Source organism: Acromyrmex echinatior, chromosome 2 (genome assembly GCF_024713525.1).
Source record: "Acromyrmex echinatior isolate Ae372 chromosome 2, ASM2471352v2, whole genome shotgun sequence".
NCBI lineage: Eukaryota > Metazoa > Arthropoda > Insecta > Hymenoptera > Formicidae > Acromyrmex > Acromyrmex echinatior.
The window spans coordinates 13953186-13969857 of record NC_141853.1 but is presented as its reverse complement, the minus strand read 5'-3'; the positions used below and the strand labels follow the sequence as shown (position 1 = coordinate 13969857).

The 16672-nt window shown below is 29.2% G+C and overlaps 2 protein-coding genes and 1 long non-coding RNA gene across 3 annotated transcripts; 2 read left to right on the top strand and 1 right to left on the bottom strand.

Annotated features, from left to right (window-relative positions):
- The first annotated feature begins 997 nt into the window (after window positions 1–997).
- Window positions 998–11667, top strand: crh-BP (corticotropin releasing hormone binding protein). Its single transcript, XM_011057226.2, has 7 exons — window positions 998–1137; window positions 4419–4512; window positions 5486–5646; window positions 7125–7338; window positions 8656–8831; window positions 10125–10233; window positions 10430–11667. Exons 1-7 carry the CDS (start codon window positions 1030–1032, stop codon window positions 10561–10563), a joined length of 996 nt encoding a protein of 331 aa, XP_011055528.1. The 5' UTR covers window positions 998–1029; the 3' UTR covers window positions 10564–11667.
- Window positions 11668–13065: 1398 nt separating this feature from the next.
- Window positions 13066–15532, top strand: Yif1 (Yip1d-interacting factor 1). The gene is made up of 4 exons (XM_011057229.2): window positions 13066–13472; window positions 14086–14174; window positions 14372–14701; window positions 14886–15532. The coding sequence occupies exons 1-4, from the start codon at window positions 13442–13444 to the stop codon at window positions 15414–15416; spliced, it is 981 nt and encodes a 326-aa protein (XP_011055531.1). The 5' UTR covers window positions 13066–13441; the 3' UTR covers window positions 15417–15532.
- On the bottom strand, window positions 15191–16664 carry LOC147910524 (uncharacterized). Its single transcript, XR_015544231.1, has 2 exons — window positions 16527–16664; window positions 15191–15754 (listed from the first exon to the last, which is right to left on the bottom strand). It is a non-coding gene; the product is annotated as an uncharacterized LOC147910524 (long non-coding RNA).
- Window positions 16665–16672: the final 8 nt, after the last annotated feature.

The window sequence follows — 16672 nt, the reverse complement described above, 5'->3', positions numbered from 1 at the left end:
CTGTTCCCTTTGACATTCGCTTGTGATACGTGCAAAGCTTATATCAAGGTATGTATTGTATGAGCTTTCTATAATCAATGAATAACAAATATGAATTTGTTAAAATTTGAAAAAAAAGAGAAATAAGTTTGTGCTTTTGAATTGCTAATTCATTATATTTATTATTGTGTATTTATAAAATTTTTTATTTAATCTTCTGTCGTATATATATATATATATATATATATATATATATATATCTTTTTTAGTTTTCCCAAATCAATTTTTTATATATATAATATATATATATATATATATATATATATTATATATATAAAAAATTGATCAAGGAATAAAAAAATCTTCTCAAAACTATATATATATATATATATATATATATATATATATATATATATTATATATATAAAAAATTGATCAAGGAATAAAAAATCTTCCCAAAACTGGGAAAACTAAAAAAGATAATCTTAGAAAAAATATTGAAACTCATGATCGTTGAAGTATCGATCGCTTAATGAATTTGTGGAGAGGGGGAATATTTCAAATCAAATTTTAAAAATACAAATATAAATGTTTTAACGAAAGAATATCAATTTTTTGACATTTTTACTTTTAATTCAAAAATGCTATAAATATACGAAAATAACAAAAAGGCTCGAATGGAATATTTTTGTTCTTTTAGATCGAACAAAGTGTAGATCGTGTTCCCGTCTCCAAATTCACCCTACAGTTATAGAGCTTCGTAGCGCGTAACAATAAGGCTTGGGGGTTGCGCGCAGTCAGAAGTGAGGAGGCTGTAGACTAGCTATAAGAGGGACGCCGTGCGTCGCGACGCCATCAGAACACCTGCCGCGCTCGACCCGAGCTTGGCGCAACCCCCACAATATCTTGCGCTGCCACTTCGATCTCTCCACAGCGATCGAAGGGCGAGGGAAACCGATCCAGTCGCGAGGGAGAAGCTCCAGTTCTTATTCGACTCGCTACGCGTTGTCACCTGTTTCTGTTTCTCCTCGATTTTGTCGTCAGTGAGAGATGTTCTCCAAATCAACTTCAACAATTCTCCTGGTCATCATCATCATCATCGGCGCGACGTTTCACGTCGCGAAAGCAGCAATCGATAACGATCGCCGTCAACAACAGGTAAACGCACCGCTAGAATATGTATATTTGCTTAAAAATTAAAATATGTATGAAATATAACTTGAAGAAACTTATTTTAAATATCCGAGTTTAAGAAATATTATAAGATATACAAAAAAATACATAATTTGAAGAAATATATATTTTTAACAATAAAATTAGAAAATATAAAATTAAAAGTAAACATATATAATTATCTTAATTATTACTATATTTCATTAATTTTTATTATCTTTAATATTTTATTTGGTTAATTCTTGAATTAACCATTAATGATGATAGAACTAAGAATAATAAACACAAAAATGATTGGAATAATTGTGATTATTAGAATTTTTTTAATGACAATAAACTGCGATCGTTTTCAAATTATCAAGAGGATAATTTTTATTTATATATATATATATACGTTGCAAGTGTCACATTAAAATGTGATGTTAATAAAATATCTTAAAATGTTTACACTGAATGTGCACATAATTTTAGTTTGATTATTTTTCTGTTTTCATATTACTTTCTTCTTTCAAAAATAATTGATTTGAAGACATTCAAAATTTAAGACTCATCTAAGAATTTTAGCGTACATCAAACTTAATGAAAATAATATTACGGTTACAGAAAACCAAGCTATATGATAAAAATTATAGTAGGTTTCTTCTCCAATCAATTACCTCTTTTTAAAAAAAATTATAATTGCTTTATGATCCACTTAATTTAGCTAATTGATGTTTGCTGTATTTTTCTATTAGGATTAGATTAGACGGTCGATCAATATGACTCAAATGTTTAGTAAGAGTTTCGAAAATGAGTTCACGATTATAATTATGTGTATTTATACACTGTGCGCAATAAACTTTAATAAAATTAAAGAATTTAGTTATATAAAAAAATAATAATTGAAGGAATTATTTTATTGTACAGAAAATGAAGTTAAATTAAAAATATGATACTTTTAAATTAATAAATGGATCTTATTAGACACGAGGTTAAAAGTTAGAAAGAGAATTTCAAAAACTAGGAACTTTAAGAACTTTTTTTTTGTACTACAAATCATTTGCTAACTTATAATGAGTTTTGATTCTTCACTTACACGTAAGTCACTCTTGACTAGTTAAGATTTGGACTTCTTTTCATTTCACTTTCATAAGGAAATAGAGATAGATATAACATCAAATTACTATATCAAAGAAACTTAATTAGTTAAGTTTCCTACAGCTTTTTATATGTAATAGATATAAAGCGATGTCTTTTGCGAGTTTTGATTAGAATTTTTATAGAAAAGAGGTCGCATGAGCGAGAAAATTTTTTAATCTACATTACTTTGCTATTTGAAATTTGATTTCTATGACAAAATGTTGTAGAACTGTACTTTTCTACCGATATTAAAAATCAGAAATGAGAAAGTGTACAGTTGAATTTACCATTAATCGTGCTTTATTATATATAGTGTAGTATATTAATTTCTTGTGTATTCAAAGAGAGTTTAAAAGAACAAACAAAAAACTTATAGATATATATCAATGTACCAGGGACCTCGCGTGTTATATTAACGATATGCGATAATTACTTTCCGGCCGCCGCGCGATCACCGGCAAATGCGCCCGTATTGCGATTCGCGCCAGGGCCATCATTCAGACAGGAGACTTTGGCAATTATTATCGAGACAGGTTTATCTGGCAGGTGGGGACGGTTTTCATAGCGGCTCCCACATCCTCTCGCGACAGTCGAGAAATAATGTTAATTGAATAACGGATTTTTCGTTTCGCACACGCGCGGCAGTGGAAAATGTAATTTGCACAATTCTTGTTCCAGCATGTAACGACAGATGCATGCATGTGTCTGAACAAAATGCAACAAATGTTATACGAATTCTTATTTAAATCATAACTATATATATATATATATATATATATATATATGTGTGTATATGTATATGTATATTTCTTTTTAACCGGATTTTATATTTACAATCATATAAAATAACATGGTTCAATTCTTTACAATTATTTTTTATACTTTTTTATAGCATGATGATCAGTGTAATTCTACAGTGACATTCATGGAAACAAACACGTGCGAATTAATTAATAAAAGCGAGATAGCATTGTTCTCAATATTACATTAAAACAAGATCCTTTATGAATAAAACAAATTGATTTCTTATTCAATAAAGAACGCCAAGATCGGTCAAATTTTGTTAAAATGAATACATTATATATTCTTTTATTAAATCAATTTATTCTAGATGCGAGCCGATACATTCGGTCTCAACACAATCATTCTGAAATGCTAATAATTCCCCCTAAATTAAATTAGAAAGAAAGAAAGTAAGAAATTTTTATTGCGAAATATATTATCTCAGCCAGGATTCGCATCTGGGACCTCTCAACTTTCCGAGAAGAGTGTCTTAGCCAATTCGGCTCGCAATTATATCTGGAATAAATTGATTTAATAAAAGAATATATAATGTATTAATTGTAACATCCAAAATTTAATCATGGCATTCTTTATCGTATTTAATGTATTCACATATACGGTCGTGCTCAAAATTCTTAAATTGATTTCTATTTTGCTTTTTCAAGTATTATTTACATGCATTTAATGCACTTAATTGAACAGAAATTTATTTGCACTTTGAAGTATATAATGTATGCATATCATGTCACACTTTGTGCGTTTATTGGTAATATGAACTAATAATATTTGAATTAAATTAAACTTTATTATTACGACCAAAGTAATCACTCAATTATTATATGTATTTATCGATTTAAAATTTAAAGATCAGCAAGAAAAACAATATAATCGATCATACAAAATTATATATGAAATTATATATTATAAAAGCATATAAACTTGTTCGAAGCGTATATTAGATTGGACTTCAGTAAACCGTTGTATTGAAACTGATTGCTGTATATTGAATATCAAAGGGATAATGGCAAATTATGCCATTGCAATAATATATTGCAATATTACAATTCTACAAAATATTAAAATTACAATATTTTATAATATTGTTGCAGTATTTCTAATAAAATATAATTCAATATTGCAGCAACATTGCCAATTTATCTTTTATATACATGCCAATAAATAGTAAATTTTACACTAAAATTTTTAACCCGAACAAGTACAAATAATCCATTCTTCAATATTCATAGAATTTTCTCAGCATTTTATTGACTGTTATTTACATGGAATTTTAAACAGAAATATTTGTTAAATCAACTAATTTAAATAATTTGTCTTTGCGTAATGTAATGTACTTCTTTTTTCAGATAACAAATGAAGCAGTTGCCAATATTTTAGCTTACGAAGCGGAAGCGAAGTCTTCATTGGAGGTACCACGTGAGCATTATCGGCCAATTACAGGTAAGGGAACGATATATATATATATACACATTTATATACATGATTACAAAATTATATTATAAGTTGTAACATATACAAAAAAGCAGGTAAATAATATTTTAAGTAATAAATAATATTAAAATAGCTTGTTTTATGCTAAGCAATGAAAGTAATAAAGAAAGGTCAAATTTAAAGGACAGGTAGAGAAGACTGGGGCAAGTTGTTATACAGGATAAAGTCTTAGATTTATAAGAGAAGCGTGATTGATGTTAAATGTTCTGAATAGTCATTGCAATCACGTAACTTAGCAGCCAATCATGAACTGATTTCTATGTATTAAAAATGGTTGCTTAATGGATAATTGGATTTTACAGTTCGTCTTGCAAACAACGCAATTTTTAATATTTTTTCTAGTACTTTTTAGGATAAAAATTCAGATTAGGGAAGCATGACCTCAATGACTTTGACTTTCATGATCTCCAATAGGTTTTAGAGAGTTCTCTAATCTAGAGTATTACTATTAATATCTCATTAACCATTGCGAAAATTGCAAAATGGTAGAGGTCTTTTTCGACTCAGATTAGTCCGCTCTATCTACAAAAAGTGTTTGGCAGAAGTCTCATCGGACACCCTATATAATCTAGAGACATGATAGCGTCTCGGCGCTAAGACAGGGCGCGAGTTGTTAAAAAGTTTAAAGATCGACGAGACCGTTAAAAAGATTAAAGATCTCGTTTTATTTTACGAGATTTTATTTTACAGTAATTTACAAAATGTATATATTAGAAGTGAGAATAACATTAATACAATATAAATATATATACATTAATCAAGATGATTATAATTGCAAGACCTTCGTCATGTTTGTATATACAATTCTCCGATATAAGTTTTAATTTAGAATATATCATTTTTGAAATATTTTATATGTTTACATAGAAAAATATTCACAGGAATCAACAATTAGAATTTAATTGCTAGTATTCTGTTCCAGACTGTATGTTTGTTACCTCAGAAAGCGGACCGTTCTCTTATATATCGCCAACCGATGACGACAATGTTTGTGGAATATATTTTTTAACTGATCCCGATCGCGTAGTAGAAATACATTTCCATAGCTTTGATGTTCCTTGCGATCATCAAGGACTTCTGGCAGTACGTAATCATTTATGTACAATATGTGTTATATTACATTCATATTGTTGATTAGGAAATTATAATATTGTGTGACGTAACATTACTGTTAGTTTACATTTAACGGAATATTATGTATATTAATATGAATATTTATACATAATATATAAACTGTTTCTATCGCATAGCGAAATTTCAGATTCGCTTATGCTCGTCAACGGTAACAATAGGTGAAATCCTGAAAATTAGGGATGCACCGGATCGTAAAATTACCGGATAACGGATATTGGATATCTGGACAGAATGAACATCCGGTCGGATATCCGAGAAGGCAATTTCTTCGAGTCCGATATCCGAGAAGGCAATTTCTTCGAGTTGGATATCCGACCGGATTCCGGGGAAATGATTCCTTCAAAAAAAAAAAAAACTTATACAGAGAAAAAATTTGAATTTTGCAATAATGTATATATAACATATTATAGCATACTAATGAATATGCATACTTATTTCTAAAATATTTATATATAATATAAAATCAATAGTTTAATGATATCAAATTTCAACCGTATATATTCCCGGATACTAATAATAATCGGCTATACAGTCGGATAGGAAAAAAGTGTCGAATAATACCGGATATCGGATATTTTCCGGATATCCAGTGCATCCCTATTGAAAATAATTTTAAAAAACGTCAATAATGTCATAAATAAATGTCACGAATTGTCATAGGGCACGTGCCAATTTTATCAGGATAGAAATTGAATTACACAAAATTTCTCCTCCCCTCTCAACTCTCATTTATTCCCTCTTTTGCTATTAATGGAAAACTCCTGTAGAGTAAATTAACACAGATAATCTTACGATAGCGATGTATATGTATGTGTGCTGCAAATATACAAAAGTCAATACTGCGAAAAGAGAGATTGCTTTACTTACAACATAAAAAGCGAATTTTACTCGTCGTGACTTTAGATATAATCATAACTCGAATTCTTACCTATGATAAACATATTTTTTATTATTTCCTTTTTCAGTAATTTTGCTATTTCTTATTGGTGTGCCATATGACATCTAATACTAATAGCATATCACTTAAAAATCATTTTTGTGTGCAATACATAAAATTCATAATAATAATATGTACTTATATACATAATCATATAAGATTTTTGTATGAACTAAAACTACTACGTATGCACTTTTTAAAATTCTACCTCGCGATATTAATAATTATAATTATAGCATAATATTCAACACTTTTACAATGTTTTGCGATTTTAATCTACATATATAAAAAAGTTTATATACTTTTATAAAATATTTAGATATATATATTTACACACATACACTCACATACAAACACACACACACACACACACACGTATATACATAACGGAGATAAAATAATTTAATAATTGTAGTTTTATTTCATTATATTATTTTATAATACACACATGCGTAGCACAATAAATAGTTAATTAATCGTTATTTGGAAGGTAATCGATGGTTGGGAATTGAACGGCGAAGTATTTCCGAGCGAAAGAGACCATTCATTATCGATGAAGGAGAGGACGAACGAGTTCTGTGGTAAGAATAAATGGTACAGGAAAACTTTTACGAGTTCGCAGAACGCTGCACTCCTTCAATATAGAGTACCTCTACGTGGGAAGGGCTTTGTTATATCCGCGAGATATCAAAAGAATCCAAGACGTAAGTATTATATTACTTGATTATGAATTTTCTAAAAGAAACTTAACTTTTTTAGAATTACATTTTTGTATAAATATTAGAGAAATATAAATCTCTATGAAAAGATATAATCTATAGTGCTAAATATTCTTGAAATATTCATAAAATGTTTCTAAAATCCCCCAAAAAAACGTTCCAAGAATTCCGAATATTTACGGTTTGTAAAAGAAACGTCAGTTAAACATTTTATTTATATATGGTTACATATTACGAGAATGTTTCATACACATTCCGCAAAATTTTAATTTTTCCAAAAATTCCAAATCAAGTTGTCTGTGAATCAGTTTTTAAACAAAAATTTTACTTCGGAAAACACATTTAATATTTTTTCACCTTGGAACTCAATTTTGAGGTTCACTTTACGGACGAAGTGCTGCGTTTCTTATATTCTCTTTTAGGTGATTCTTGTTTGAGTGAATATCTTTTGCCGCGGTTTTCTGTGGCGGAAATGTGTAGTACTGCTCGCTCGCTCGAAATTTTCATGAAATATACAAAGAGTATTCACTCAATATTCTGAAGATTTTATCGATATTTGCACATTCTATGACGATTCTTTTACTGTTCCGGAACATTCGGTATATTGGTAATACGAATCGAACTTTCTGTGAATATTTATAGTTAGCTAGGTAGTTTTATTACATTTTTAAAAGAATGTAGAAAAAAAGAAAGATCAAAATATCTTCATAAAATGATTAATACATATAGAATTAAATAATGATTTTATTGTTATATAAATATTCAATTTCGGCAATTTCAATTAGTTATCGATCTCCGATACGATAATAGGATCTTCGAGAGAGGAGAGCGATCGATTTTTAGTGGAACGCTATTATAAGTCTTGCACAGGAAAATATTGTACAGTTTAATGAATTATATTTTTTTTATGAACCGAATAATTAAGTTTACTTCAGCAAGGAAGATGACAAGAAAGAGAGCAGAACGATGTGGACCAGACATTCGTAAATTAAAACATATTAGGTCTGCAACGCTAAAGAGTAATTTTAAAAATCGGAATGTGTCGTACTTTCTTTTTGAACAAAGATAGAGAAGATAAACAAGAAAATATTGCATGATTTAATTATATTTTTTCATGAACAGAATAAAGTTTGTTTCCGCAAGCAGATATTTAAAAATTAATACATGATTGAGACAAGAGTATTATTATATGTTTGTCGGTTAAATAACAAATACAAAAACTGTTTCTAGCTGATTCTAAAGCGATCTAACAATATATGTAGTTAAGTTATGTTTTACACTCTTGTATTCTTTGCTTTTCAGCTTGCAATATCTTGTCAGTAAGCACAACGGATCCATTTACTCTTCGTAATTATGGTAGACGGATTAATTGTACCCTGGTGGCAGTGTACCCTGGTGTCGTACAAATAATTGCTCTCGGAATCGGCGGTAGCTCCCATGGCGTCGTTCATACAACCGAAACCGGCACTTTGCACAAAGTATGTTGTAAAATGTAAAGTCTTTTTCTTCAGACACGATTCATAGTTATTACCCTCATTCGTCTTCAACACATTCGTGTTTCATCTCCGACACAATCAAACAAAATTACGTTGCTGACATAATCCTTTTTCATTTATTTATATTATACCAAGTTTAAAAATTAAATTTAATGATAATTATCCTTTGATTGTGCTGAAGTCTATCTGAAATTAGCAATTCTTATCTGCTTTTTATTTAAAATGACTAATTTTTATTTAAAAAAATTGTGTTTACAAAAGAATTTTTTAAGTGGAAATATACTCATCGACCAAAAATCGGCCACTAAATTTTAGCATAAATTTTTAATATTTTCAAATAGTCATAATTCAATGAAAAATCATTGTCATGAACCACAGCTCAAATTAAAGCTTGAATTCCCCTTAATGAGCATGGAGATCAAATTTGAGTTACACAAAATATAAAATAACAGACGTTGAAGGCGGACATAAAAAAATAGTTAAACAAATTTTTTCTTTAAACTTTCTGTTGCGCTGTTCAGGGCTGCACACAAAAGTCTATAAGTCTTATTGATTTTCAAACAAATCCATATTTTAAATGATTTTTTTTTAAAGTTAACATTTTTCTAAAGTTATATCATTTTTAAAAAAGTATTACAGAACAGATAACTTTTTGTTGTAAAATCAGTTAGGAAACTTTATCAGAAAGGAAATTAAAGTGATAAAGTTTTTTACAATAATTTGTTTCTAAATTATACTGAGTTTACAAGAAAAAGTTATCCATTCTGTAATACTTTTTTTAAAACGGTATAACTTTGTCAGAAAAAGTCGTAGAAAAATGTTTAAAATATGGATTTGTTTGAAAATCAACGAGCTTAAAGACTCATTTACTTTTATGCCATGCAGCCGATCAGATCTGAACAGTGCAACGATTTAAAAAAAAAATTTTTTTAACTATTTTTCGACGTCCACTTTCGTGTCCGCCATTTTGTATACTCAAATTTGATCTCTATGATCATCAAGGGGAATGTTCAAGCTTTAAATTGAGCTATGGTTCATCTCAATACGATAATTTTTCATTGAATTATCGCTATATTATTTGAAAATATTAAAAATTTGTGCTAAAATTTAGTGGCCCGTTTTTTTTCCGGTGGATGTATTATATAATATATAAAAGAGACAAACTCTTTCCATGAAAATTAAAACTCGTTTATAAAAAGTATTTTACTCACTTTTTTACAGTAGTTATATTTTTCTCGATATAACATTATATTTATGCGATCAATTAATTTTCAGTGCGATGCAAGAAGTCCGCGAGATCAAGTGCAGATCGGAGGCAGCCACGGTTTCGATACAATAAAATTCGACGTAATTGATTCAATTTGCGGCATTGATTCCAAACCTGGTAATGAATCTTTCATACATAGAATCAGCGAGTGATGATTGAAAGTGCTGGAGTAAAACAATGTTATTTTCATACGTTCATATAATCCTTTTTGTATTTTGTATATTTAATATCATGCTTATACAATGAATACTACATGTATAATTGAAATTTTTATCTATAATTATAATTATAAAAGCTAATTTTGATATTTTAGATATAAAGGAGCTCGTAGCGTACGACGTAACAGTGGTACGACTATTATCGAGCGGTTATTACGACAACTCAGTGACGGTGGCAATAAGTCCAATAGTAGACAATAGTTTACTGGATTCCGCTTCCGGTCTTTAAACTGATTGCTTCGAACAATTTCATCATTATCCGCACTCGCCACGTGCAGCATCTATTGATCTCGATGTTTATCTTCGAAGATGCGGACATAACGCCAACATCGGATCGTGTAAAACATAGTATCTCTCTGATATAGTTTACAGATTATTCATGTATTTGTGTTATATGCTAAAAAACAGCATATAGTATATACAAGGTGTTCGGAAATTCAACCGACAACGATCGTTGGGTAAGTAGAGCGGACTAAACTGAGTTCTAAAATTCTTAAAGTTCTATGAGAAGAAAATAAACAATTTTTGTCTCTTGCAATTTTTCTGTAAAATTGATAGTATTTGAGAAAAAAAATTATTGAAGACCAATATTCGACAATTTTTAGTAATTAATTATATCTTGTTAACTATTGCGAAAATTGCAAATTAGTAGCGGACTTTTCGACTCAGTTTAATCCGCTATACCTATCCACGAGCGTCGATTGAATTTCCGAACATCCTATATACGAGTGAAATAAGATGAGTTCTATTAAAGACTGATTATTCTAATTCATTATTCTAATTTTTCTTTTCTCGTATTCTTTGTCAATACAATTATATTGTTCTATTTCACAATATTAATTTTTATATTATCAAGTATTAATTTTTAAATAAATTAATTTTATTATTAAATGTGTTGTCGTGTATGATTCAAACATTAAATTTTTATTAATGGATTAAGATGCAAATTATATATATATATATATATATATATATATATATATATATATATTCAACATTTTATTTAATTTATATTAAATCATGAAATGTTTTAAAAAATGGAGCATTTTACTTATTTTAACATAATTTCTAATTAATATTAATATTAAAATTAATATTAGTATGACAGTTAATGTAATGGGTTTTATGACTAAAATGAATTATGTTTTAAGTGAAACAAATGTAAAACAATAAATATTATGAATATTTGTGTTATTTAAGTTAGTAAACAGTTGAAATAGTAGATTCCTTAGACATTCTCAACCATTCAACATTCTCGCCATTTCTTATTAAGAACGATATTATTATGTATGTACGACAGTAGCTGTAGAAAAATAAATTTGTGTTAACTGCATTAATTTGATAACTAAAAATATTTGACGTATGTAAAAAATTAAACATGAAATGTAAAAACAATTAATTAATTTAAAAAATTAATCCAATATCAAATTATAGTTTAAAATAAATTGGAAATAATAAGTTTAAAATATTTTTTATCAACAATCATGTATGTATATACAACAGAAATAAATAAATAGGATATATGATTTGATCTAAGCCATGGTGGAAGGGATTAACATGGTATACTCCGGTGGCGTAAAGGATTGATAAGTACATGATGTACTTATTTGGGCACAAACCACGCCCTTTTTATGAACCAACTATAATAAAAGTTTTTTTTCTTTATAAATAAATAATTTTTATTATAAATAAATAATTAAAAATTTTTTTTATTAAGTCCTAAAGTACTCTTGAAGCCATTCAGTTTTCATTCTGAAAATTTTTTTCTATCTCTTACAGTTCCGGTGATATTCGCTTCGAAAGAGAAAAACCGACTTTTCTGAAAGGTGTTTTACCGTCTAAAAGTGCGTATAGGCATAAAAAAATACGTGCCGTTTATTTTTATTTGGAGAATAATATACTAAAAGTTTATTAAAATCGGAGGAGGACAGTTGGGTCCTTTTTTTTGTCAGTTTAGTCCGTTCTACCCCTATGCTAAAGATTTATCGTTATTTTTCAATACACCCTGTATAAAGAACGAAAAGACATTAAATGTAAAAAGACATGTTCATTTTTGTTGCTCAAATATATTTTAATAATAAAAATGAATATTCGTTTGCATTTTGTAATTATTATTAATGGTTTTTTATTCATTCCTTATAAATATATTTGATTTATACCTCAATAATCGTCATTATCGATCCTTAGACTATCACTTAAATTATATTATCCCGCGATATGGGGTAATATGTGACCTTTGAAGGAAGTTAGAAAATTTATTTTATACGTAAACAAAAAAATTTCGATTACAAATATTTTTCTATTAATAATAGAAGCTTTAAAATAATTATTCGTACATGAATGAAATATAAATAATAAAAATTTAAAAAATGGCACATTGTTGTATTATAACTTTGCATTTGTTTGTCACAATTACTCCGATTGATCCTAATCTAAGCACTTATTGGATTATAGACATAATACTAAGCGCTTATTGGACTAAGTCACAAATGGTGATCGAAATAGTAGAGACTGCAGAGAGAAGCCTGAGAGCGGCCATGCCTAGCCATAAGCCGAAGAACACAACCAAAAAATCGTGGATATTACCGACTGGATCATGAACATTGGCTACATAGTTCAATGTCCACATTTTATGGACATAGAGGCTCTTCATAATAAAGTAACAGCAAATTCTAGACATGGCCGCTCTCAGGCTTCTGTCTGCTAATAGGAAAGCTGCCGACATTTCCACTTCGATTTAGATCAAATGAATGATATATAGAGCTACTTTGATATATACGGCTTTATGTCCAACTGCATATACCATAGATCTGTTTGCTTGAAATCTCCAAAAATTTTTGTAAAATGAGATAAATATATTTGCGCGTCAAAGAGAAAGAAAGCGAAGATGCTTAATGCAAAAAGTGCAAGCAACGCGAACAGACCTTATGTTATCCCTTCCATTGAATAAGATGTGAACATGGCGAAACACAGCTGAATACGACAGAATATGGCGATGTATAGCACAAGTTGTTTTTGATTTCGTTATTTACAAGTAATTCAAGTTCATCCGAGCAAAGTTTTAGCTTATCGTGCTAAATAACTGAAGAACGTGACATCGTAGAAACATGAATTACAATCACTCGAATGCACGTCGAGGTAAGCATAACCTACGAATGATAGATGTAAACTTATTCTATTTCTTCTGCATATTTATATTTTTATTTATATTTGTATATCCGATATTTATAATATCCATGATAGTCATCATATTTATTTGCTTATGTTACTTATAAAAAAATAATATGCAGAATAGATTGATTGCATCATTCTTAGGAGTAATATCAGTCATGACAGCTATTTCTAAGTATTGCATGATATGTTACAGCAGAAATATGTTGTGTTTTTTACATTTGAAAAGAAATAAGCTTACCTATAATTAAAAATTAGAGAGAGAGAGAGAGAGAGGAGGAGAAGGAGGGAAAAAGAGAAAAATACTAAAAATTTAGCTGCAAAGAACAAAAGAATATTTATTATAGTATATGTTTTAGAGAGAGAAAGAGAGAGAGCAAGAGCGAGTATATGAATTATTAATTTTAATATTAATTTAATATTATTTTAATATTATTTCTCCAGTCCAATCTAATATAATAATAAGAACATCAATTTTACTATATCACATAGCATACAATTAAGCAAATTTTTATATTATTTATATTATTTTTATTTATATTATTTTTATTTTATATAAAGATAAATTATTTATCGGCAGGAAAACCGAAGAGATTATTAGATCCATCAGCTGGTTTATCTGCACCAGCTCCTTCAATGGCACAGAATCCATATATATATAATGAACAGGTAAATTTTATAAATTAGTATATTTTATAAATTAGATTATGATTGTTATTTATGACATTTATAAGACAGACTAACTTTGAACAGAATTGCTTCTCTGCTATTCCAAGTTTACACATATTAATAAAATTTGTTGCTTATATTTTTGTATCTTATAGAATTGATATTATATCATATTTTTGAGCAATCTATTATTTTAGGTACCCATGAATAATGGTACGATGCCAGAATATAGCTTTGGTGTTCCTGGACAAGGACCACCTCCATATGGATTCAATCCACAAATGTCAAATTATCCATCCAGCGATAATCAAGGAGGAGAGTTTGCGAGCCCGCAATTTGCAACACAATTTTTAGCCCAACCAGTTGTTACGGACATGGCAGTACAATATGGAAATGCATTAGTTGGTACTGGAAAACAGCATCTTGAAAAATATGTGCCAGTTTCAGCAATGAAATATTACTTTGCTGTAAATACCGATTATGTTTTTGCAAAATTAATGCTGCTGTTCTTCCCATTTACTCACAAGGTAAGTTTCACAGAAGACATTAGAGAGATAGATTGATGAATATATATTGTACTAGATTAAATAATTTCATTACAGATATTTTTGTTGTATGTAGAAAAAAATATTTATAAAAAATCAAAAGAGTATTTCTCGATCAATCACTGATTTATTATAACTGTGATAATTCAATAATTCCTTTTTATAGGACTGGTCTGTAAAATACGAACAAGATGTACCATTGCAACCACGATATGAGACTAACGCGCCAGATATGTACATTCCTACAATGGCGTTTTTCACATACGTTGCTCTGGCGGGATTAGTGTTAGGCATGCAGGAACGTTTTACTCACGAACAACTAGGTATTCTAGCTAGCTCCGCTCTTGCTTGGGGTTTAATCGAATTACTTGTTCATACTGTGAGTTTGTATGTGATGAATCTCCAAACGAGTCTAGCAACGCTAGATTTATTGGCATATTGCGGTTATAAATATGTCGGTATTAATGCGGCACTATTGATATCGTTGCTATTTCGAAAATTTGGCTATTACATAATGCTGTTGTACTTCAGTGCTTCTCTAGCTGTCTTTCTGATGCGATCGTTAAAATTACGAGTCATTCCACAAGGTCATAGTTCGTACACAGCTTCTGGTAATAAAAGGCGACTTTACTTCATATTATCTTTGGCTGGTATGCAACCTGTTTTAATGTGGTGGTTATCATATCATCTAATTTAAATAGTAAATATAAAACGTTTATAAAAACAAGAAGAAGGAAATGTGAATATTTATTATTTGGCTACTAATATCTGTACATTTTTTTGTAATAAAATCCCATCACAATTCGTCTATTATATTTGATGGATCTTTACTACTCGACTTTTTTTTCTTCTGTAATAGATGTTAACAGATCTTAGTTCCCTCGAAATAAATTTTTCCAAATTTTCCACAGATATCGAGTGACTTCGAAAATTAGTAAGATGTACTTTGCTATAATCCCGATCGTTTTGAACGTTTTAATTATGGGCATCGAGCGTTCGGGGAGATACTGGCTGTGTTTCAAAATTCTGCTAGTTCTGAAAATATTGTATACATAACGTAAATTGTAGATTTTCAGCGCTGGCAGTGAATTTTGATATACAGCCACTATAATTTATACCATTCTATCTTCATTGGATGCTTTCTATTTGATGACACAAGTATCGTTTTATCTTTATCACTCTCTGGATATCAAGAAGGATAGAATGACACTTGTGTCGACTTGTGTCATTAAATGGAAAGCATTGTTTATTAGATATAAAACAAAGATAGATGATAGTACCGACGAGATACTATTAAAAACCGACATCCTTACGGGAGTTCGCGTCCTTGAGAATATTGAAATGATTAAGAGTTAAAAACTGATAATATTGTATTAATTTTATGATTTATTAGTTTAGTAGATATATTTATTAGCATATGCATTTAGAGCTCAATAACTTTTCTTTAAAATTGTGATTTCAGTCAAAGTTTGATTATCAATAGAGATGATAACTGCAGAGAAAAAATTGTAATTTTTCTGCAATATATAGGATATTATAGCTTTACAAGTATGCACATTTATTTATGGAACATGTATATAATAAAAAATCATGAATTTAATAATGCATAAGCCAAATATTTATGTTAATAATAGCAAATTTATATCAATTGTCTATAATGTCAGCGTTTATCAATTATCTCCAGACCCTTTTTATATCACCGAAAATTTGCCCAGGGTTGACGGTCTTTAATAGTATCTCGTCGGTGATGATAGACAGCGCTGATAGCGCGCTCCCCGAATGCAGTACTTAGTCAAAAATCAATTACCTCATATTGAGTTTATGAGATGTCGCGGTACCTTTCTTAATGATTTTAGCCATTCTGGCAATTGTCATTCCGGTTATCGCACACGGGCAAAGTGTGGCGCTACGATCGAGGCTTCTGTCAACTCTCGTCACGCGTCTCGTCAAGTC